The sequence below is a fragment of the Xiphophorus hellerii genome, chromosome 16 (genome assembly GCF_003331165.1).
Source record: "Xiphophorus hellerii strain 12219 chromosome 16, Xiphophorus_hellerii-4.1, whole genome shotgun sequence".
In the NCBI taxonomy this organism is placed as follows: Eukaryota; Metazoa; Chordata; class Actinopteri; order Cyprinodontiformes; family Poeciliidae; genus Xiphophorus; species Xiphophorus hellerii.
This window is the reverse complement of record NC_045687.1, coordinates 22,706,274-22,731,887: the sequence shown is the minus strand read 5'-3', so window position 1 is coordinate 22,731,887 and position 25,614 is coordinate 22,706,274. Positions and strand designations below refer to the sequence as shown.

Here is a 25,614-nt window from a genome sequence, read left to right as displayed (position 1 = left end):
CCGGTGTGTTACTCCATCGCATTAATGTGCTTGTGTTTTGCTTTCTACCTCTGCTTCTAATTGCACTGCCTTCTGTTCTAAACGCTCGCTGCTCCCCTCGGTGTTGCTTTGATTTGGGATATGTAAAAAAAAAACCAAAAAAACGTTCATCTTCACCAGCAGAATCCCATCAAGTCTGAGGAAGTCGATACCTGATACACCAGCTAAGGAGTTTATTGTGCTAGTTGAACTGAGCAGATTGCGTTGTGCTGACATCACCTGATCTGTCTGAATAAGGGGACTTACCACCAAGTTGGAGTCTCTGAGGAGGGGAGCAGATGCTGCTTTAGACAGCTCATCTGGAAATAAGGATGTCACACTGTTTCTGTCACTCGTCATACTGATCTGGATCTGTGTGTGTGCAGGCGTGTGGGTGTGTGTGTGTGTGGGTGTGTTAGGGTGCATGTGATTGTGCATCCCCGTGTTGTGCATGTGTGTGCTCTGTGTGTAGGAAGATCTGGGATGCTTGTTACCTAGCAACCGCCTCTATAAAACCCAATGTGTGTGTGTGCACTTGCGGGTGTGTGTGTGTATGTGCGTGCATGGGGCTGAGGGTTTTTCAGCAGCATCATGAAATCAGTATTTTCCCAGAGTTCTGCTGCAGCAGACTGTAAGTGTTGACTGGTTGGACGTTGGTTCATCACAGTTTATTCATAAAAATTTGAATTATTTCATGTAGGTAACTGGGAGTTAGGCATTGGCAAATTAGTGATTTACGTTAATGCCTCAGAAATTTTCCAACATGCCATTCCCAGAGTTTCCCCCGGGAATCCTGCTAAGTCTGGCGTTGCAGGCGCCAGGGCAGGCCACCAGCGTGCTTTTGTATTAAAAAAAAATGTTTGGAAGTTTGGGAATAATATCTTGTGAGGCCAGCAGGCAGGTACAGGGACAGTGCAATTAGTGCGCACTCCTTAACGCCCATTCAATGCATCAACTACAAATCTAGCTTAAATTAATCTTTTCTGTCATGTTACTGTTGTCTAAAAAACCCTTTAAAAAACCTGGCGGGGGTTTAAGTAAAGCCTGGTGTCCCACCAGGCCTACACTGGGGGAAACACTACTTCCTGTTAATGAGATGGGGGGCATCAGAGTTTTTAAAAATAATGTTTTGAAATATCTTATTTTCTTCTTCTACATCAGGTTTAACTATTAGCTTGTCAGTCTTGCCGTGAACCAGTGTCTTTCTTCACAGATGGTGATTGTAAAAGGTGGTCATTTCCATTCGGTACGCTATTCAATGGTCCAGTATAATCAGGTGGATTCTCACTGGGCAGGTGCGGTTGAACTCAAACGCGTTTTACTGGTGTGTCACATTATAACGTGACGCCATATTAGTGTGACAACAGACCTGGCACACTAGTATGATGCGTTATGTCTCGTTTTGTCAAGCAGCGACGTTTATTTGTCCTCCAATCAATGGACTGTTGTGTGACGCGCAAAACTCCACCATGAACAAATACTTCTAACTTAGTATAGAAACTAAAACTAAAAATGTATTTATTTTGTAAATGTTTTATATTACATGCTAAAAAAACAAACATGGCTGAAGCTACATTTCTACCTGTAACCATGCTGTTTTTCCCATTTTTACTAACTTAATTTCAGCTTACATTCCACTCTATTTCAATACCTTCTTAACTTCAGCTCCAGACGTTACCATCTGTTCGTCTCCAGGTGGTTGCACTTGGATGTTTCATTTTGATTTTGGCAAAACTGAGTTTTCCCGCCATTCACCATTCACGTGGAATAATCTAACAAAACACTCTGTCAGCTAAAAGCTCTCGCATCCATTATTAATTTCAAGAGTATCATAAATAATGCAGCAAAGGAAGAATAATGTCATTGTTTTTTTCTTGACAGATGACTTTCTTTGAATATCCTGTTTGATTGTTTATTATGTACTTTGAGAGAAGACTTGCACAGTTCTGATTTGTATGGTTGCCACGTTTGGTCAGGTCTCTCTTGGAAATAATGATACTTTCGGATATTGATGTCGGCCCGAATTTTCAGATCTATTTTGTAGTCCAGAAAAAGTATAAAGATGTGCAGGAGCGCCTGACAGTCATTAGAGTGACATTAGGTGAAAATGCTTTTGGGAACAATTTGATTCCAAACTACAAATATGTGCAACTGCACAAATTCCTTCATCATCTGTTTCCTGTTATAGTGGCAAGTCGTTTGACTGTGTGGGTGTTTTTTTGTGTCCCATTTATACAGACAGGTTTTTGGATTTACAGCTTGAGAAGTGGGAAGTTGAAAGTGAGCCGAATGTTACGTCAAATTAGTTTTCAACTCGGATGGGAATTCTTTAGTCCCGAATGTCGCGAACCTGCAACAGAGTACCTACGCAGGTGGAAAGTTCACCAGGAGAGACCTCAAGCGAGCGGACTCACCTCACTCACACTGACATCTGCTTTCTAGTTTAACATTCGAAGGAGAAAGACAGTGTAATATTCTAAATATACTACATTCAAGATTTTGGGTCAATCGTTTGGCTCTCGGCGTTGTGACCCTCTTCCATCTAACTCTTGGTGAGCTAAATGGAAACGGCGACAGATGTGAAGCTAAATTACATCTAATTCCCATCACTCAGCCATTCCTGAGTGAGTTTGATCTGTGGCAGAACATTCGGTCCCAGAATTGATCTATCAGCCTAGTTTTGCGCATCTATACGCTGTAGGAAAGTTGACTGGCAGAGAACGTGTGTAAATGCGCCTCATGGTCACAGAAACCTGCAGTAATGAAGTGATTACATCCTGACTGCCGGTGTTCCCTGTCTTAATTGTACGTGTGTTTAAGTGTGTGAACTGTGAGCAGATGGCATGTGCGTGTGTGTGTGTGTGGGGGGGTGTGTGTGCGTGTGTGCTTGGATGCACCATCCAGGAAGGGTGGCTGAGAGGTCAATGGGGATCAAAAAGCTCCTGCAGTCAACCTGCTCAAACATACGAACACATTTCTTGGTCTAGTGGCTTTTTGTAGCTAATTGCTCCATGTTATGTTAAGGCTTCAGTCATGTACTTTATGGCAAGCCATCAAGTGTGTGGGCACTTATATTTTTTTTTTCAAAAGCTTAAAGTCTGTTCTCACCTGGCTTATTCACATAACATTAGACACATTAACACCAGACATTAAAATCTATCCCGACTGATCAAATCTCCTTACCTGTTTTACATGCAAATAAACTGCTGTTATCAGCATCTATTGATGATTCTGTAAAATGACAAATACATTACAGCTGTCAGCTGGGATTTTTTCCACAAAAAAAAAAAAACAACCAAACTTTCTTTACATATAGAGTGTTTGAAACTGTACATCAGCTAACTCTGGAGGACGTGCAGAGCAGAGAGACAACCAGACTCTACTACTGGAGCAAAGGCAGTAGCAGAGATAGTTACCAAAGCTTTTACTCAGAAATGAACATTTGTTAATCATTTTACATATTTAAGGGGCTCATGACCAGTTGAACATGTTGGTTTAAATATGTAGTAATAGACCTAAAGGTTGCTGGATGTGATACGTAAAAACTTATAACTACTTCAAAGATTGTTTTTCACCTAGAGAGATCACCATTTTTTCACCTGCGCAATGCTTGCCAGGTAGGTTATAACTTACTGAGGACTGGAGCTTATAAACTAAACCTGAGAGGTCAAGGCTGTGGAGGCTGATGAGGGCAAGCCACAGAAAAAAACGTTTGGATTCAGGCAAACTTTTTATGTGTCTGAAAGTTTTTATGATCTTTTATACATGAGATATCTGCTAAAACAAGCTAAGACGATCAGCTTGTGAGTTAATGTTCACTATATTTGCTAGAGCTAACACCATTAGCAGGAGCTAGCATGACATTAAAAAAAATAGGAAGATAATGAATGAATGTTTAAAGTGTCAAAGATCCACTTTGTTAGCTCTGTTGGCTAGAGCTAACACCATTAGCAGAAGCTACCGTGAAAACAAACAAAAAAGTGGAAGATAATGAATGGATGTTTAAAGTGGGAATGAAGCATTTAGCCTTTGTAACACACCACTCTAATATATTTGACTATAATTCTTACCGTAAGCAGCTTGAGTTGCCAGCTGGAGCTCTTGCAGCGTACGCTCTCCTTTCCAGTTAGCATTTCCATGCAGTAGTTAGCAGCAGTAAACTCCAGCGTTTTCACCTGACTCTCTTCTCTTCATCTGTTTTCTCCTCCTCGTTTTCATTTCCCATTGTCAATTCTGCATTGGCTTGTAATTCAATGCAGTCTGGTTCAAACTTAAAGGGCTGAATGTTACTCATGCAAAATCACTGGTTTAGCTGGTCAAAGCTGGCTTTGTAGCACCTAGCTTATGCCATCTGGCAAGGATACATTGCAGTGTAAACAGCATAGCGACGGCCGTGTGACGATATTTCATTCAAATTTATAAGAACTATACAGGCTGCAGTATTTTCACTGCATTTTTCTTACATCTAAATTAAATGTTTCTCAAATAAAATAAGATGTCTCACGCAAAGCCTCTTTCTGCTTTCGCCAGCATTATCGAGATGTCTTTATCAGCAGAAAAAATTACAAGAATAGCCACATTTTGCACAAATTGTTAGGAGGAGGTGACATTCTTCAGAAAATTCCACAAATAGGTGAATTTTTCCAGACAGGAAGTGTTGTGACACTTTGATATTTGAGATCTTATGGATCATCTGTCACTTATTGAAATTGTTAGAAACAACAGAAACATGTATCCAAATAGATTTATTCATTGTTACTGATGAACTCTGTAACTACAAGAGAGATTTATCGGGTCTTCTGTTGAAAGATAGGAGTTAAGTCAACATTTTCTTTCTTAAAAGGGGAAAAAATATCGGTTCACTTTAGCAGCACAGGATAGAGATACATGAAGGCAGACGGTTGTTCCACTCCTGCCTGTTTTCAGTGTTTAAACAACTGCCTGTAGCGCAAAAGGCGAGAAAATAATAAACAGAGAGAGAGAGAAATAGAAAGGTGAAGGAAAGAGCAAGAGGAGGGGAGAGTTTTGCGCTGTTTTCCGCTCCCTTTGCCAGGGTCAGGAAGAGTGACAAACGTACGGAGAGGCAAAAGAAGGCCAGAGAAATAAAAACACAACTTCATGTTGCTAGGATGCTTCTTCCCGTCATCTGTCTACAATTTAAGGGCTCAGACTCTCAAGTCACTGAACAGCAATTTTCCTTTTTGAACAAAAAAAAAGAATCATCTGTACTCAAGACTTAGAGATATAAGTGAAGAACCCATTAAGAAAAGCACTGATCCTTCTTCCTCCCCCGTGAGAATAAAATTAGCCTATTTTCACCATGAGAATGAGAGCTGAGAATCAACAGACTGTGAATAATCTCCCTCAAGAACTCACGGTATCTTGCTTTACTCTCACCAACTGTTTCATATTTAGCATATGGATATTTCTGACCTTTTCTAGCGTACATACACACCAATGCTTAAGAGGGGCAGATAAAAAAGCAACCTCTGGGCTCTCAGGGACATTTGTATGTTCCCTGTTGACTCACTGAAAAAGAGCGATGTGTATAAAACACAGACACCTAAATAAAAGCTACCAAGTTTATTTAACACACACAGAAGTGTGTGTTAAGTTCAAATTATCGAAAAGGCAGCCAGGATTAGGACTTTGCTCAGCTTTTTGTTATGCTGTTGAGTCCGTTACCATTAACCCTTTGAAAAACCCGTTCCTTCCCTCGCCTGTGGTGGCGCTGCACCAAGAACCACTGATACACATGTTTTTTTCTTGGTCGTATTTTGCCAGAATGCCCTGCGCTGGCAGCATCACATGTGAGATCTTTAACAAGGAAAGACAAACTGGTCACAGTTGAACTTTAAGAATCGCAAATCTGCGATTAAGCTATCTCAAGCAATGAGATAGCTCCCAAGAGCGGAGATAAGGAAAAGCGTAGACATTAGCTTCTAAGCCAGCGCTAGGATGATTTCCTCTGTGCGTATCAATGCATGTTTAGGCATATTTGGTGTTTGAACTACTCAAATTCATGAGATATCTGCTGAAACAAGCTGACATGATGTAAGCTGCTTGCTGATTACTATATTATCTAGAAATAACACCATTAGCAGGAGCTAGTGTGACATTAAAAAAATGGAAGATAATGAATGGATGTTAAAAGTGGCAAACATCCCCTTCCATAGCTCTGTTAGCTGACGCTAACACCATAAGCCCATTAGCAGGAAGACCACTGTGCATATTAATTCATGTAAAGGTATATTTGGTGTATGAACTACTAAAACAGGCGGTTGTAAGTGTTTTTAGGTAGGGTCTAAAGTATTTGTGGATTTTAACTATTCAGGGGTTCAATATATGTGATATTTTGTGTTGGTCTCTCGCACAAAACCTCTTAAAATCCATTGAGATTTGTGGTTGTAACATGACAGAAACGTTTGATACCTATACAAATTATGTTGAAAAGCATTTTCATTGTATTACTTCAAATTTAGTTTGCCTTAGGAGCTCACTGCCATCCAGCAGTCAGGCAGGTCTAGCTAAGGACCCAGGAAACCAGCTCATCCTTACAGTCACCATGTGACCCAGAAAGCTGCAGCTCTTCACTCATTTTTAATCATGCGTGTCAGTGTGTGCAGGCTTCTCTGTGAATGATGTTACCCATGTGTGGCTACACTCCTATATGTGTGTGTGTGTGTGTGTGTGTGTATTGTAGTCTCCCAGCTGTTATTCTTGTTTAGACTTCTTGTACTGGAAGCCCCATTACGGTCCAAGCTGCTTATGTAGTCTGAAGGTACAAACGCTGAAATATTTATAACTAGAGACTCATTCTAGGCAACACTAACCCACATGCTTTTTTCAGAAATATTTTTAGTTACTACTGTCATAAATAAGTAGCTTTGCTTAAAATTCCTGTTGTACTCTTCATCAACTCCGAGCAGCAGCTGTTTTTGTGGATTCTGTTGAACTTTAGAAACTTGTAAAGACGGGGTCTGCTCATCTGATTTGGGCGTCCCCAAGAGGGCCCGTTTAGTTTAGGGGCCATAGGGGCGCACACATAAATCGATGCCAATTTTCTTAATTTTTTGGAGAGCGGCGGAGTGATGGGTTGCTCAGTGGGTGGGGTGTGCTGTCCTGGGTTCAGTTTGTGGTCTTGGGTCATTCGTTGCATGTCTTCTCCCAATCTGTCTCATCCCTGTTTCCTGTCTGCCTGCTGTACAATAAAGGCCACTGGCAGCAACAAAATCTTTAAAAACATATTGTTATTTTTATTTGAGAGTTCTGCGATTAGCCAAACTTACATGGGAAACTGATCTGATCTACCTCCAGGAAGATCTACACAAGGTCAACAATATTCACCCCAATGTCGCCAACGTAGCTACTTTGTCGCTATACAACTCTGGAAAAAATTAAGAGACCACTTAAAATGATCAGTTTCTCTGATCTTACTTTGTATAAGTATATGTTTGAGTAAATTAAACATTGTTCTTTGATTCTATGTACTACTGACGACGTGTCTCTGAAATTCAAAGCAAAAACGTTGTATTTATTAGCAAAAAATCAGAAATGGTCAACACAATTAAAACGATGCGGTGCTTTCAGACCACAAATAATGAAAATTCATATTCATTTAGAAACAGCAATACTAATGTTTTAACTCAGGAAGAGTTCAGAAATCAATATTTGGTGGAATAACCAGAAGGGTTCAGTGCAGTGGTGAATTTAAATTGATGATAATCCAGAAACCTGCAAATTGGTTCAGCCCCAATTTGAAACACATCCTAGTGGACCGAAGACTCAATGTTAGGACTATATATTCTGGCTGGCTGGGGAAGACTTCCAGTATTCAGGCCGGAAAGCGTCTGCAACCTGTTAACTCCTTTTCCTGTGATATCTATAGACTAATTTCTCCCAAATTACAACATGATTAAATGCCTATTATTAAATATTAACAACTGTATCAGTAAGCATCATTTATCTACCCGGAACAAAACCTCTAACCACTGAAACGCAGCTGGTAGCTGAAGGTTGACAGCCCTGTAAGACTGCCGTCTGGCTCAGTTACTGCTTCCTCGGTCTCCTCTGGTGAATCATGAACAGCTGCAGACTTTTTGCTTCTTTAGCTCTTTATCATGCAGCCATCAAGCTGACTGGTTAGAAATAAGACAGCAGCCGGGATTTAAGCCATAAGATGAACTATCTGGCTGAATCTGACAGCATCTCTACAGTAATTGTTACCTGATTAGTTGGGTAAGAGGCTGTTTTCACTCAACAAACTCATAAAAGATGCTGCGAATGTGCATTTTGGGATTGTGTGTGATGTAACACATAACCTGCAGGGTAATCTGCACTGAGCAGCAGATCATCACAGGTTCGCTTGAAGGACTTTATGATTCCTATTGGTGTTTGTGTGTAACTCGGACACCAGGGTCGTGGTAGATGGCTGCTCATCCCGACGCGGTCAAGAGGTCATGATCAGTGACTTGAAAACAGAGAAAAAACAAAGGCTGGAGGGTGTGTTTGTGTGTGTGTTTCTGATTTTACCTTCTTTGGTAAGGTACCAGTCATTGTGGGGAACCAAAAAAAAAGCTTCTCCAGACTGAACAGTTTCTTCTTGCCTTTATCACAGCTTCTTCATCACACTCCAACATGAATGTGTGCATACGCAGCTGCATATCTCATACACACAGGAGGCGTTGGTGTGCGTGTGTGTGTGTGTGTGTAGGTGTGTGTGGGAGTGAACTGGTAATGTGACCTATAGAGAACCATTATGACCATTTTTACCAACAGTTGGAGTTTTTTTTGTGGAACATTTTCCTGATCTCCTTGTTTTTCCAAGTAGAATGTGCTCAAATAAGAAGGATTATTTGTTTATTAACACTGTGGCATACATTTAAATTGTCCCCAGTTGCCATGGTTACCTTATATTGCTGTCTTAGCATTAGCTAGCATTCTGTCACATATTCATCACCTCCCTGGATTTAAACTGTCACTGGTTGCCATGGTGACCTGCCATTCACTGGCTAACATTCTGTCAGCGTGTTATAACTGTTTATCACTATTTTATCACTGTTTATGAACTGTAATAAAGTATGTTATGCTACATCAGTGATACGTCTTTATGACCCATACGCGTTACATGAAAATGATAAATGAAAAAATAAATGTCTCTGGACATCTCAGCCTTTGTCAAGGACCTCCGAAGCCTCTAGAGTCTCTGTCTGAGTGTTGTCCGGGCTACTTCCAGGGAACAAACTTCAGCTCTCATGTCTTCGTGTTTCAGCTCAGTGTTTTCTTGCTCTGCACGGAGAGACATGATTTGAGCATAAAGTGCATCATCCTGACCTGCAAGCATGTCACATTTTGCTTGCAGGTCCTGTTGCCTGGAACTCCTGCCAGTTTTGGAGCACTCGATCCTTCTTCTGAGACTTTCCACCATCTGCTGGAGTTCTCTGTTTTCCTTCTCCAATTCTTCACTGCTCGGGTCCAGAGAAACTTAATCCGTCAGCAGGCTAACCACATCGTTAGGCACACATGGATAACAATGATTGTCAGCCATTTTTTTTAATTAAACCAACTGTGCTTTGTTTGTACTTCTGTTCTTCAGTCCACCTGAAATGTAGAACAAATGAGTTTCTCTGTGGAATAAAGGGAGATTAATCACAGTCATCAGTGACGTCACAGAGAATGAGTGATATCACTGGTCCACTAGAAGCCTGTTGTGTGTGGGTGTGTATCCTGTATTTGATGCATTGTGGGGATTATTTTCCTGGCACATATTACATTGTGGGGACTCACTGCTCCCAAAGAAGAAATGCTGCTTTTGGGTTTGGGGTAAGGTTTAGGACCAAGGTGTGAATTGAGTTTTAGTTAGAGTTAGGGTGAATGGAAGTCAATGGAAAGTCCCCGCAAAGAGAGCAAGACAAACGGGGGTGTGTGTGTAAGTGTGAGTGAATCCCTGCATTGAGCAGCCAGAAATAGTCTGTAAGGAAATCAATGTTCCTCTGCCAGTGGCGCTGGGAGCTGTCTCCTCAACAATAGAGGGACTGTCCTGTTTCCTGCACCCCAGAGGGAGAGGGTGCGGGGGGGTGGGTGTGTGTATGGGGAGCGGGGGGGGGGGGGGGGGGGGGGGGGGGGGTATAGGAAAAGAGAGAAAACAAAATGAGGGTGAGTTCAGGCATATCTGTGCTGTACCCAGGTTCTGCCTCGTCAGGCAAATATAAAAAAAGGTTAGCAGATGAAAAATAATGAGGGTGAAGTTAGCGTCGTGCTAGGTTAGCTTGGAACACCTGTATTATGAATCACTGGAGAAGCTAGTAGGCAGTGGCATTCATGTGAAGCCGTCTAATTGGTCTTGTAAGGGACGGAGGACGACCTTCTCACCTATATTTTTTTCTTTATCATTGCTCTTACTTACTGTTATTATCATTCAGCTTATTTCAGTTTGTATATTAAGCACCAATTCACAACAAATGCAAGGCACTCAGAACCAAGAGATCTAGTTTACATACACTTAGACTTGCATTAACCCAGTCATATAAACAGATTTGTTCCAGTTGCAGTAAAATGCAGTCAAGTTCAGTTTGTTATGCTGATTAATAAAAAGTTTTCCATTTAAGTAAAACCCTGTGATTTCAGCAATTATGAGATGTTGATGTGAAGGCGACTTAAGTTGCAAAAATAAAATAATTCAGACTTGACTTAGACGTGGTAAGAAACCTGCAGAACCTGGAACAGTGTGAGCAGCCATCTGCCCAAATCAGCTGGAGCTTTTAAAAAGACGGATCCACCGATCCACAATAAATAAGCAGGTCAGGAAGTGAAGGAGGCGACTTGAGGTCACAAGATAAACTCGACCTCAAAGGATTTTATTCAAAGTTCACGTGACAAAACTGGCGTATAATTGTGACTGAATTCAAAACCTTACATGCTTTTAAAGATGTTTTGCGGTGGTTGATTCTCGCAGCGGGAAAGAGAGCTGAGAATCAGCAGACTGAATAATCTCCCTTATGAACTCACAGTATCTAGTTTTATGCTCACCAACTCTTTCACATTTGGCATTTGGATTTTATTATTTTTTTAACAGTGCATTGGTGAACAAACAGCATCGTGAAAAGAAGAGAAAAAGGCAGAAAATTCAGGATTCAAACATCTGGCCTTGAAAGCTGCCAGAAGTCCTGACTGCAGTTTGGCACAAGCCGTGTTGTGAAGCATGGTGGTGGCAGCATCATTTCAACACACGATCTAATTTTTTTGTGAATTATTTTCCTTTTAGCTGGTCGATATGACATCTTAATGAAACCAAGCAGAAAAGAACAAACTATTGTAGGCCAGGAAAAGAGTGTCTGTTGATAAACGGAAGGTGGAGAGTTTCTTAACTTCTTTTGGTTGAATGTTTTCTGTTTCCCCTCCACCCTGCAAGGATACATTGCTACAGACAGTAGATGGATCTCTTGCATTTTGTGGGTCTAGAAAATGGTGTCTAGTTTATGTCCAGAGACAACTATGTGAACTTTATTCAAAAGCCCTTGCCACAAACACATAGAGTCTTTTCCCCCCCCAATGTCACAGATAGTTGAATGGGTTTTGGTAAGATACTGGATCTCTGTCTTGTGAAGTGTTTCTGCGAGAAGGAACCTGGAAGAATCAGAACCTACATGAGACCCTGATCCATCTTTGGACCCCTGGATGGACCCCCGTTGATGTAAAGTAGCCCGTTCTCTTCACCCGGTGTGTTTCTGCAGATCTTTTGTAATGAACGACAGTTTTACGACAAGTACCTGCTACCAGGCTGGCCAGTATTTACATTGAGTGATTAAAACGTTCTTTTTTTCATTTTTTTTAAACTCGGTTTAGCCTGAAAGATAATTAAATTAAAGTTTTGCAGTTCGGTAGCCGTCTGCGTCTGCCAGTAATACACTTAAGCTGCTTTGTACATTGTGGAATCAGCAGAAGTGAAAATGGGAGAGCGTGCTGAAAGTCTGCAGCGGTGACTTTCTGCCTGGCGAAGACGTGTGAAAGGCTGTGAAATGAAACGGGGTGGCATTGCATCACTCTGAAAATATCAGAAAGGAAATCCAGCTCTTTGGGATTGAATTAATGACAGATGGAGCGATTATTAGCCCCACTGCTGTTCGTAATTTCTAACAGGATGGCTCTTAGCCTCCAGAGTTCTGGTTTCACGGTCAGGGAAGAAGGTTCACTCTGTGGCCAAATGCTTTCAAGATGATCCTGCTGTAAAGACTCCATGGCAAACAATTTTCAGTTCACTGGCAGAGTCCACCACAATTTTAGTTTTTGATTAAATTCCCTGGTATTGGTAACATGTTGACGGTGCAACGGACTCTACCAAACGTTTCTAGCGTCCCGTTAGCATTAGGTTGTAATGAAGCCAAGTTCAAAGTGCTTTACATTGTAAAAGAACAAAATGCAGTGGCCAATTATGAAACAAGCAATAAACATTACATTTTGTCAAATGCTATCATGAAAATCATCAGTTCACATCAAATATTTTGACCAAAGTTCAGTTTACAGCTAATCACAGGGAAATCTGAACAGGTGGGCTTTAAGCTTTGGTTGAAGAGAACTCAGTGTTTCGACAGTTTTGCAGTTTTCTGGAAGTTTGTTCCAGATATAAAGTGCATAGAAACACTTTGTATTAGGAATTGGAAGAAACTGAATAATATTTTCACATAGACAGGGTAGTATTTGTCTGAAAGCAAAACGTCTTAAAATGAACTAAATAAATGTAAAGATGAGATGATTTTTTTTTCTTTTTTGTCTTATTTTGTGATACTGATGTGATCAGATTTCTTGTCTTGTCATTATGAATAACAATAAGCAACTTTCTGCCCATCATAGTCCTCACATACTTCATGCCTGTGCAATGTATGAGTTTTTTTTTTCAATATATAATAAAAAATAAAAGGTTGATCAATGTTCCAATTGCTATTAATCAAAGGCAACTTTGATTATGTGGGTTTTAGCCTGAATATAAAGGAGGTCAGTATTTTTGACAGTTGTCCAGTTTTCTGGAAGTTTGTTCCAGATTTGTGGTGCTTAGAAGCTGAATGCTGCTTCTCCATGTTTGGTTCTGGTTCCGTGGATGCAGAGCAAAAAAAAAAAAAAAAAATATATATATATATATATATATATATATATATTTTTTTTTTTCCTTCCATCATTCTGGCATTTAGTATAAATAAATAATACAAATTGTGTTCATTCTGACGCATCTGAAAGAAGAAAAGTTGATTCCCATTTCTCTTGTGTTTCAGAGCTCCTCGGCTCCACGAAGAAGGTGAACGTGAACTTTCAGGATATCGATGGGTAAGTCAGCGGCTCAGTTTTAGTTTGAATCTAACATCTTATTCCACCAGAAGCATTTTTTATATAAAAGATTAATGTAATTTTATCCGCATGTTTCTTTGCCGTACAGATCAAAAACAGTGTTTTGCTTAACATCTGTGATAAACATTTCCAGTCCACGTTGTTCATTTCCTCTTTGCGACTGTATTCTGCATCCGTGCGGTAGACAATCCTAATCCTCTTAATCTGTTGACTGAAACAACACAAAGTCAAATTCTAATCTGTCATTTATATCATCTGCAGTCAGCAGATGAAAACATTGAGCCGCTTCTTTCATCGAGACTTCCATTTTAATCACTTTAATTGGTAATTTCTTTCCAAACCGCTTGCACAGAATTAATTGCGAGTTGATGACCAGATGTTTGCGACGTTCTGATGGTGCGGCGCAGAAATAGTAAACCCATTTTGCTTCCCTGATGGATCCGCTTGCAGCTCCGTTCTTAATGTGCGGATGCTGTTAATGAGTATCCACCAGCTCATTCAGTTAAGGTTCAATTCCTCCTCCTGCTAATTATCTGGAGAGTCTAAGTGAACGAACTAAAACAGAAAGAGAGAGGATGGATATTTGTTACTCTTTATTCTGCTACAGTTACACGGCGTGCGCACACGTCAAGTATATCAGAGGGTCTTCAGGAGCGCAGATGTTTAGGCGCCAAGTGGTTAAAATCGCTTCAGGATGTTAAACATCCCATTTTCTCTCAGTTTAGTACTTTAACTGATGGGAGTGTGAAACAGAAAACTCTTGCTCAGAGTTTGGTGTTTTGTATGAGTTAGCCTAGCGCTAGCTGCCTGTTTTGATATTAATGATAAATCTGGGGCGACTGTCGCTGAGTTTTTATTGGCAATACAGTTGCGCAATTTGAGATTTCGAAAAAAAAAAGTGCTTGATAGAAACACGGCAATTTCGAAAACGCCACACAGGGCCACACGACCAACAATCAGATGTTGCCGCTGGTGCAAAACCATGAAGAAGTAGATGACAGGAAGTAGTTGGAAGAAGATGGTGCATCATTTTTTAAAGTTTTATTCACACAAATAAAATCATTCACATGGGATTTTAATTGCGAAATTGTTGCTTTTGAACATCACTGTAATATTGACAAAATTTTGTGCACATTTGTAATGAAAACACACCTTGTGACTCAGTGTGTGGAGCAGTTGTTTTCCATTTATGGGTTTGATGTGCCTTTGGGCAAGGCACTTCACCCCAAGTTGCTTACTGATCTACGTTATCAGCGTATGAATGTGTGCGCGTTACTAGTCGTGTTCCCATCATTGTTTTTTTTTTTAATGAGCATCTTGAAGTATCGCATTAGAAAATGTTGATAGGAACGCCAAAATTTGAAATAATTTCCTCAGTTTCACTAAAAAGTTTGTAAACTCGCTTGACGTGGTTTTTAGCTTTTCCGAGAAAGAAATTCATTTGCTAAAAAGGAGATGTATGTTTGCCAAAAAACTTCTGCTGTAGTGAACATTTACCCGTTTACTACAGCCATGCGTAGCGTCAACATCTGATGTAATCACGCGTTGCGTAGCCTGGCTGATTCGCTCCAAACCAGTAGATGGAAGCAGACCTAATTTTTTTGAAAGTTTGCTCAAAATGTGCATGAAAATTTGTACGTGGATTGTTTCTATCCCCTTCTCCTGACTGATACGTTTCTATAATTGCATTAAATCTTTTTTTCTTTTTTTTAATCTTTTGGAGCCTTTAAGCAAACTGTGCTTTTGGAGAATTGAGGAGAAATGAGGAAAACCCTTCCAGGACAGCTGGACGTAGTTTTGCTTTAATTGATGGCAGGCGTGAACTCAAGAAGATTATGTTAGTTTAAGTATATTCAGTCACTAATACCACTGTTGAGAGCCTGTTCATTATTTTCTAAAGCTCCTTTTTTCTATTGTTTGCAATGGATCCCAACTATATGTTGACCTTGTATAGGATGAAATATTTCTTTGTAATTTTTTAAAGCTCAATAGATGCCATGAAACACTGAATGTCTGCATTTGCTCTTTTCAAGTGTCCCAATCTGGCCTCAGGAACAGGAAGCATCAGACGGGTTTGTGGAGGGAAATAGAAAAAGATAAGAACAGCAAGGGAGCGACTGGAAAGGAAGCGCCAGATGAGACGTAGAAGAGAGCTTTGTCGAGAAGCGGTCGGACTTTCAGATGGGCTGTTTGAGAAAGTGAGGAGGGAGAAGGAAGATGTAGGGGATAAATATTGCATTTCACGTTCTACAACTTGGCAAAAGCACAGACTTCTCCGTACTTTACAAATACCTGCAGCCAGCTGAAACGCTGGAAGTTTTTTTAATGGTGGAATCCCTGTATAACTCTGGAGGGAACAGGTGAGTCCAATGGAGAAAGTGTGCAGCATTTTTTCCCCGAGATTTAACCCTAGCCACGGAAGAATGCGTTACAGTCACCGTCATCCATCCTGCAGAACAACACAGCTGACAGTTTTTATAAAGTTAGTCATATACGGTAATCAGAGGGACTCTGGAGACTTTAGATTCCCAGATTCCTCTGTTAAAAGAAACGATCTTTAGTCAGTTTGACACAAGTTGATTGGGGTCAATCGGTGTCGGGCTGTCCGTCATGCTGATATAATCAAACCTTAAAAAAAAAACTGGTCTTCTATTAAAGTTTTTCCTCCTCAACTGGAGTTCAAAAGTTGAAGACGATGGCGAGGAAGCTTTCTGACAGCCTTAGTTAGAAACTTTAAAGTATTTTTGGTTTTACAGACACTCTCTTACTTTTAATTGAGGTTTATGCAGGCAGCATTATGTAACCTCAACTTTTTGGAGCTTTACATCATGCTACAACGTCATTCCCTCATCAGAAACATACCTGGAGTGTTGTCTTGATTCTTTCATGCATGTTTGAGAAATCCTTTAGTCTCCCGTGGCAACCATTCAGCTGTGCTAAGCGTCTGGAAGGACGCAGCTCCCGGTCAAAAGGTTCCAGCCGGAACCTTTGTATGTACAACAAAATTGATTAAATGTGTTACCACTTTTAAATCATTGAGATGTGTGTAATTAGCTTATCTTAATCAACGTTTTAAAGTCCCAACCTTAATTATTATCTGTTGAGAAACACTTATGTTCCCTTTTGAGGCAAACTTCAACATAACAAACAAATTTAAAAGTCAAATTTTTCATTGTTATGAAGCAGTTTGGCCTTAGCCCATGTTCTGCTTTACAGTCTATAGGTAAAAAAAAGTATCACTTTTCTGATAGAGTGCTGCAGAATGTAGCATTACTGAAACTGTGTCTGACTGCGGTTCCTCGGAGGTTGCTGTCCAGTGTTGTCAGGGTTTGTCAAGCAAACAGGCTGATGTCAGCCATTCTTATTTTTGCATTCGGTTGTTTCCGGTCACAGAGGCAAGCCCGGAGAACGGCTCCATTCATCGCACATTTGACCACTTCTTTGACATTTCCACCTGACAAAACATCTCCAGATTCAGTCAGGAGGAGCTGCTGTAATGAAAAGCCAAAATAAACATCTATGATTTCCAGCGTTTCTTCTCCCTGATCCTTCCATACTTATGATAGGATGTTACTGTCCTGAAAGGGTGCCCAACAGCCCGTCAGTGAAAAAGCCTCTCTCTGCAGTTTTCTAACTGTTTCGCAACAGACACACACAGCTTGATTGCAGAACTGAAACCTGCTGGTTAGATACAGTTAACAGCTGGCATTGGATTGGTTTGTCTTATTTAAACTAAGGTACATGCGGCCTTGTGAAGCTGTGGGACATTTCACAAAAAAGCAAAATACAGAAGCATCTGTGTGTGAAAAGCTATGTCCACCCATTCTGTTTTAGTGACATATAATTATGAGGGTATGTAGCAAACATACTGTCATAATACTATATTATTATAGTATTATAATAATAATATTATATATTATATTATATAATAATATATATAATATATTACAATATATTATATTATATAATAATAATTATAATGTAGTCATAATACTATATTATGACAGTATGTTTCTTATAAACATACTCGCTATAAATGCGCTATAAATGTATGCATTTATTGCAGTTTGCCATCTTGGAGCTTTCATCACTGTGTTAGCTCGGCGCCAATGAGAAAAGACATTAGCAATGACTTGAGAAAAGCAATAAATAGCTGCCCATCAAACTGGAGAAGGTTATGAAGGCATTTCCAAACAGTCTGACAAACGGCTTTACTTAGTGCGGTATAAGGGAAAGTGCAGGAAAGTCTAACGATAGCAAGTGAAGCAGTGGCATTTAGAATTCTAACGAAGGTCATGAATGTACAGTTTGGAAAAAGAAATGACAGCAGACGCTTGTCAGGACGCTAAAAGACGGTTTACAATAAAATCAGTCATTTCCATTCTCACATACATGATGGCAAGCTACTGGACTGTAGCCACAGCTGCCCTGGGGCAGTCTGACAGACATGAGGCTGCCATATCTCACCATCAGTCCTTCTGACCAACACCAGCAGACGAGGAAGGTGAAGTGTCTTGCCCAAGGACACAACAACAGAGATGGATGAATCAGTGGCTCAAACCACCAACAAGACAAACTCCTACCACTGTTGTTACCATCGTCCAAAAAGTTTCAACAACCTGTGGGGTGATGTTTCTCAAACTTTTTCAGGCTGAGGACCATTTAACCCATTTAACGAACAGTCACAGACCACCTAACCTGAAATTGCCCCTGTGATAACATATCTTGTTTGAAAGGGTTACCAGTAAAGGTCTTCTCACTGGTAATATAGCACTTTGATTTAAAACTTTCATCTAAAACCAAAAGACTTCTCCTGTGACGGGCGGCAGTGGTAGGAGTTCGTCCCGCTATCGTTGGGTTGCTTCGTCCATCTCTGTCGTATATCCATGTTGGTGAAAATGTGAAAGTATGTTTTTCTCTTTAGGGAAAAACAAGAACAGCATACCAGAAATAGATCCGCAAGCATTGTGTTGGAGGGAAGATTATTTGGTTTGTAGCCTCTGGAGCTACAAACCAGAGGCTACAATGAGCAGGATTACTATTGCAACAACACATGATCAGTAGGGTAAAACTAACCTGTCTCACGACGGTCTAAGCCCAGCTCACGTTCCCTATTAGTGGGTTAGTCACTAGCTCCTACTAGATACTAGGTGGATGGGTATTACTCAGCCCCCTTCTTCCTGCTTCTCTCTTTGCTTCAGATTGCGTCACTGCATCACATGCTCAGCAGTCCTGACCTAGCTGTGTAGATCATGGATATAAAGCTTGACCTGAAAACAACTGCTGAGTTGATCACACCATCGTCTCTGTGCAGTAGCATTGTAAAGTCCAGTAGGAGGCCGTCTTTCTGATGGCTAAACATAGCAGCAAATCTACAAAACAGAAGACACTCGACCTCGTAAGTCAAGTGTGTTTGAAAAAACATTTGCCCCTTTCAGATCACTTTGTCTTCTCACTACACATAAGTTTAGCCGCTGAGCTCAGTGACCCCAAGAACTTTCAGATCATCTACCGTTGATTGCAGAAGCAAATGGGCAGGACTAAAAACTCAGCGTTCACCTCAGCAGTGGGTGAAAGAGCTGAGCTCTATGTAGCAATCTTCATGGATTGCAAATTTTACAAAAATTTACAAGTTACTCAGTATGTCACATGCAAGCTAAGTTGTTGGGAACCATCCTCAGTATGCTCCTAGTGCTTTTGCAGCTGTTTTTGCTTTGGACTATACCACTATGACACACGTCCTCCACAATCTTGTTTTACCCTCTTACACAAAGTGTTTTCAGCTACGTAAAGGCCAGCACTGACGGACGATAAGTAGCTATAAAAACGATGCTAACGCTAATCAGCAAAGGTCTAATTTTTGTTGGTAAAAGTACTTCCAGACACTACTGTTACATTTTTGCTAAATATGAGTTCAAAATAGAATTTTACTATGGTTACCATATACTAAGAGCAACAGTCTCGATACATACAATATTAAACTGACAGAGGGAGTTAAAAAAAATAAATAAATAACTGTCACTTTTCATGAGTGTTTGTTGGAGGCACTTTCATTTCTGTTTGCCAATCTTTGTCCTTGGGTTATGCGATGCCTTTTTCTCCTTATGCTTCTCATCATTCTTGCCCATCAGAGCTGATATGACAGTGCCATCCTCAAGCTGCAGATGCATACAGTCTCACACACACACAAACACCCCCACGCCCCCCCCCCCCCCACACACACGTTTGTATATCTACCCATATTAGGACATTGTATTGACTTCCATTCATTTTAGTAACTGCATTTATGCTTAACCCAGACATTTTCCCTCTATTCTTAATCCTAACCTTCACTAAAACCTCATTAACACCTTACCTAACTCTTGACCCTAAACAAGGGGGTTTACTGCATTAGGACCAGGTTTTGGTCCTCCTTAAGGCCCATCAGTCTTCACAAGGTCAATAAATATGCCAGAAATGGTCCTAAATAGGAAAGATATACAAGTACACACAAGTTTGTATTTCAACCAATATTAGAAATTTGCATTGACTTCAGTTGATTTTAGTAACTGAATTTATGTCTAAAGAGACATTTTTCCTAACCCTAGCCATTACTAGTCTACTCCTAACCGTAACTAAAACTTAATTTACACCTTACATCTAAATCTAACCACTAACCCAAAAACAGCACTTCTTCTTATGGGGCTCATGCTTTGGGCCCCATAAGGAGCAGTGGGTCCTCACAATGTAGCTTTAGTGTTAATGGTCCTTACAGTGTTTGAAAAACAAGGCCACACACACATACACACAAATCCTTGTCCTTCAATCAGTCCGAGGACTTTGTTTTGACTTCCATTCAATTAAGTAACTGCATTTATGCCCAACACAGACATTTTCTGTAACACTAATCACTACTGGTCTATTGCTATCCCTAACTAGTACCAGACTAGTCCACCTAACCCTAACCCTATCCACAGTTGAATTCACTCTAAATCTAACTAATAGAACTGCAAAGCAAAAGTGAAGATCAGAAAAACGTCCTTACTTCCTACAAATGACTGGCCTTTGAAGGTGAAAATGGTGATTATCTATATGTAGTACATATATGTACACACACACACACACACCCACATTCCCTGAATAATGTGCAGGATGATGCGTGATCCCGCTTGGGCTAATCTCCACTATGCATTTCCATCTCTCCACCCTCTGGCCTGTTTAACAGCTCTGCAGCAAAGACATGTTTGATCCCTAATCCCCTGCTATTAAATCCATTTGTCATGCTATCTTTGTCCTCATCTCTGACCCGTGATTGCATGTTTATGGATGTGTGCGGTATACATATTAAAAATGGTCTGACCCTAAGACTTCTTGATGTTTTCTGTGTGCATGTGTGTGCCTTCAGGTTTTCTCCCCTGCATCATGCGGCTCTTAACGGGAACCTGGAGCTGGTCTCTCTGCTGTTGGAGTCGCAGGCCGCTGTCGACATCAGAGACCAGAAAGGTATGGAGGAAACCAGCCGATGTACAAAAACTTTTCACTTATCAGTTCCTCCAGTGTTTTGCTGTTCCACAATCGTGACAGTTCACAACAAACAGATACCTGCATCTTTTTATGCTAATGCGTAATTGTGCGTTCATTGCAAACTGTAAATTGTCAAAAACATTGAGTGTAAGTGACTAACACCTACCTGTAGGAGGCAGTATTTATTACTTCTACTACAAAGCTGCCTCGGCTTTACTTGATGTCAAGTTGTCGATATGGTGACAGGCCTGTCATGGTAAATTGTCCAATTAGTTATTGAGATAAACAGTTACATTGTTTTGAGGCAATTTTCAAGTAATATGATACTGGTGACATAATAATGCTAGAACACATTTTCAAAGAACAGTAAACTTTAAATTCTCATTAACATTTAATTCCGCAACTGGAAGACATATCCAAAATAAATAAACAAACCAACAGAAACAACAAGTAAAATTAATTATGAAGTAATTCCTTTCATTACATGAGCATAATCTGACACTGGCAAATATAAAAAAATCCATCCTTTAGTTTGGGTCCGTTTCTTCAGTAATTAAAAGATTTTACATTAAGATTTTATTAAAAACACTTCAACCTATTTAACCATCCTTCTTTGCACAATCTCTCCAGATTAGGCCATTGAAAGACCGATAAGCCCACAGCATCACAGATCCTCCACTGTACTTAACACTAAGGATTTCTAGATATTCATCCTGTGTTTTGCGGTGCTTGTAGCAAAAAAAAATTCAACATTAGCCTCATTTAGCACTCAAAAAACTCCACATGTTTATGTTCATGATGGTGTGACAGAAATAACTTTTTCCTGGCATAACACCCAAGCAGTGAGTTGTACCTAACGGTTGCTATGGAGATGTTTGTTGCAGTTTCACCAACACTGTTTGTTGTGACATCATAAATACGGATCTTGAACTTCCTCAACCATAATTTCTAACATGTAATTAAATGTCCTCAAATTAAAACATAGGTTTTTCTCAAAGGATTAGTTTTGATACTGCAGTAAAATATCTATTTATTTCAAAGCTTTTAATCATATTTTTTAAGGGACCTAAAACTAGAACTCAGCCAACAAAGACTTATGTGGCTGTTTTTGGCGCAGGAATGCGGCCGCTGCATTATGCCGCCTGGCTCGGGAAGGCCGAGCCAATGAAGATGCTGCTGAAGTCGGGTTCATCTGTCAACGGCCAATCAGATGAGGGCCAGATACCTCTGCACCTATCAGCACAACATGGCCACTATGAGGTGGTAAGTGACACTGAGGATCAACCTCGGTGCTAACAAGCTAACAAAAACATTCAAGACTGACAAAACAGACATCTTTCTTCTGACTGCTGCTCCATTTTGCTCTTAAGCTAAGCTCCACCAGTCTTTTAAAACATTGCCTGTTTTAATAGCTCACCAATTTAATTAATATGGATTAATATGCACAGCAGAAAACGTCTTAGCACCACCTTAGCTAATATATACAGACTTCCTTATCCTGCACCCTTTGTGTTTTCTTGGAATTTAATTTCAAAACAGCTTGGTAATATTACCTAGCTTACTTAGCACAACAGAGCTAGCATAAAAGCTAGAGTGTTCCTCTCTCCCTACAGCACTTTTGTTGCTAGCTCACACTAGCACGCCATAGAACATTAAAAAAGGAAGATTTTTGACCATCTTATTGACCAACCCCGCTCAAGCTAGTCCAACAAAAAATAAAAAATAAAAATAAAAAATCAAATGGCTCTGGAATTAGCTAGTTAACTTGAAGAGTGCGTAAATAAAGATGCTAACAAAAAACATTGCTTATTTAACAAAAAGAAAAACTACAACTTACACTTCTATTACAGCTTGCTAATATTAGCTAACTTACTTAGCACATTCAGTACAACTCTTTTGTTCCTAGCTCACACTAGCAACAAATTAGCTATTCAACACTTAGAAACATAAAAAAAATTAGGATTTTTACCAGTCAGGACTTGTAAAAAAAGACATTAACAAAAAATGCATTGTTGTTTGGCAGAAATATTTGTGTTGGTATGCATCTTCCTGATCTTTTTCTGACATGCTTGCTTGTGTGTTGTGTTTGTCATTCTTCACTGCAGTCTGAGATGCTGCTGCAGCACCAGTCCAACCCGTGCATCGTGGATAATGCAGGGAAAACCCCTCTGGATTTGGCGTGTGAATTCGGCAGGGTCGGGGTGAGGAGCTGTACTTCATTCTGTCTGGAGAACATGGTTGGAAAAATAAAACCCATTTTCTAACTGGTGATCTCTTTGCTGATGTGTGTGTAGGTGGTCCAGTTGTTGCTGTCTAGCAACATGTGTGCCGCTCTGTTGGAACCCAAAAAGGGAGACACTGCAGACCCCAACGGGACGTCTCCGCTCCACCTGGCTGCCAAAAACGGACATATAGACATCATCAGGTACTCATGTGGAAAAATCTGGGATGTGTTTCCATCTATCTTGTGTCTAAGTGTCTGACACATGGATGTGTTTGCAAATCCTCCCTGTGCTCCATCTTGTCTTCGTAAAGTGACTGTAAGATCATTCCACCATGGTCTGAGCTAACGTTCGTTTACTCTTTTGTGGAACTCGATGGTGTCGGTGTTTAAGCACAAATCTTCAGGTTGAAGAAAGCAGAATGGGTCTGCAGCTGCAGATAAACTCCCGTCACAAATGTCGTTCTCAGTTGCAGTGGAAAATGATATGAGAGAAAACTGGGATGTAGGAAAAAACACGAGAGAGGCAGAAAGGAGAAGCAGAGGGCAGCAGATTAGAGCCTGTCACAGCCAGTGGAGCAGAACCTTCCTCTCTAGAAGTGACATTGGTAAACGATGCTCAGTAACCGTGGCTAACTACCTGTGGAACAGACACGCGTATAAAACAAAACACTTAAACAAAAAATAACGAAACGTCAAAGGAAATGTTTGTTCCTCAGCTTTCTTACATTCCTCTGGATGAACTTTTCCCTAACATGCCGTCTTACATTTGTGATGGGTCATTTTGTTTGGAACTTTGATCCAAACAAATATGTTTGATACATTTTTTTTAAATTGATTATATCAAAATATTTTGACAACCCTACAAGAGACTGATGGTAACTATGGAGGAGCTGTAGAGATCCACAGCTCAGATGAGACAATTGGTTGACATGACAACAATTAATCATGGACTTTGGAGATCAGTTCTTTGTTACAGGAAAGCCATGTGAAGTTCTGTTTGTAGTTTACTCATCTAGAGAACACTGCGAACATGTGGAAGATGGTTCTCTGGTCAAATTAAATGAAACTTTTAACCTTTAAAACAATGTAGAAAACTAATACAGCACAACCCTTAAATGCACCATTCCCGTTGTGAAAACATGGGGGGAAGGAGACAAGTTTCTTTCCAAAAATGTGTTACTTCAAGAAAACTAAAGCAGAAATGACAGTTTCCTCTGTCTTCAATACCACTTGAACAGGTTGATGGAGCAGGTGCTTTTTGGACTTCAGTGTTTTGTTTTTTTTTCCTTTACTTGAAATGTGTCAGAGAGAAAATATCAGACAAAGCCAGACTTGGCAGATTCCTTTTGCTTTCTGTTTCTGTGCCAGCTGTGTCCAGACTGAGCTGTCACACTGTCTCTAATGAACGGCGATAAAAGTTGCATTGATCTCCTTCTCTGTTTCGCAGGCAGAATGCAAATAAGCAAACAGAGCAAACTTGGTCGGATGCATATTTTATTCTGTGGCAACTCCTGGAGCCAAGCAACGGAGCGAGTCTAACTGATGAGCTGCAGGGTGTCAAATACTGCTGAATACATTTATTGGCAGCCCTGGGAAAAAATGCCTTAATGGGGCACTGTTATGTAAAATCATCTTTTTTGAGCCTTACGTCATGTTAGAATGTTATTCTCTCATCTAAAACACACCTTTGATACTTTCATGCATGTTTGACAAATCCCTTAATCTCCATTCAGCTGTGCAAAACACCTGGGTGGACCTAGTTCCGCCTTCGAGGACGAAGCTCCTCCTTGGAGCTGCAGTTTCCAAGCTCCTTCCCTGGTACTCCCTAACTCAACTTCTCCAGACTAGCCAGCATCAATTAGGAAACATCGGGTGGAAATGGAGCTCTTGATAGGAGCTGCTACTCAGTTCAACGCTGCTAAAAACGTTATTAAAGGGTTAATAAAGGAGCCATACTGTGATGACTTCCTGAAGGCGGAGTTTCAGAAAGAGCAGGAGCTTCTTAAAGAGACAGAGGCCCAATTTCAAGGCGTTAAATATCATAGTCAACTTTCTTAAGTCAACCAAAGGTAACACAGTTACTTGATTGTGCTATAAAATGTCACTATGTAGCTGAAAAATACGTAACAACAACCCTTTGGATTAATGTATTTTCTATTGCACCACCAGCATACAACCAAAGTTTTCATTGAAGAACATTTATTCAGTTGAAGAAAAAAGAATTGCTTACTTACTGCAAGATTTCCTGATATTTCCAAGGATTAATGGACTCAAATGTTGTTTATGAGAGAAACAGGCCCACAGCATCACAACTCCTCCACCGTATTTAACATAATGCTTTTGGTTGTTTAACACACATTCTGTGTTTCACAACAAGCCCACCTGCTGCTGGAAAATTCAGCCTCAGTTTCATCTTGTCACCAAACATCGCGCCACTTGAGATTTTGTAAAAAAAAAAAAAAAAAAAGTCATTGTTTCACATTTTTCTTCCACCAAATTCAAGTAAATGTTTCAGAGTGTAATAAAAGAGT

At 40.2% G+C, this 25,614-nt stretch overlaps 1 protein-coding gene across 6 annotated transcripts in view; it reads left to right on the top strand.

Moving 5' to 3' along the window:
* The window catches only part of caskin1 (CASK interacting protein 1), a 104,986-nt gene that overhangs the window by 44,567 nt on the left and 34,805 nt on the right, over positions 1-25,614 (top strand). For all 6 annotated transcript variants that reach the window (XM_032588278.1, XM_032588279.1, XM_032588276.1 and 3 more), the window contains exons 2-6: positions 13,284-13,335; positions 20,741-20,838; positions 21,977-22,122; positions 22,965-23,060; positions 23,154-23,284. In XM_032588278.1, the coding sequence (XP_032444169.1) occupies positions 13,284-13,335; positions 20,741-20,838; positions 21,977-22,122; positions 22,965-23,060; positions 23,154-23,284 (523 nt within the window). The remainder of the gene's footprint in view (positions 1-13,283; positions 13,336-20,740; positions 20,839-21,976; positions 22,123-22,964; positions 23,061-23,153; positions 23,285-25,614) is intronic.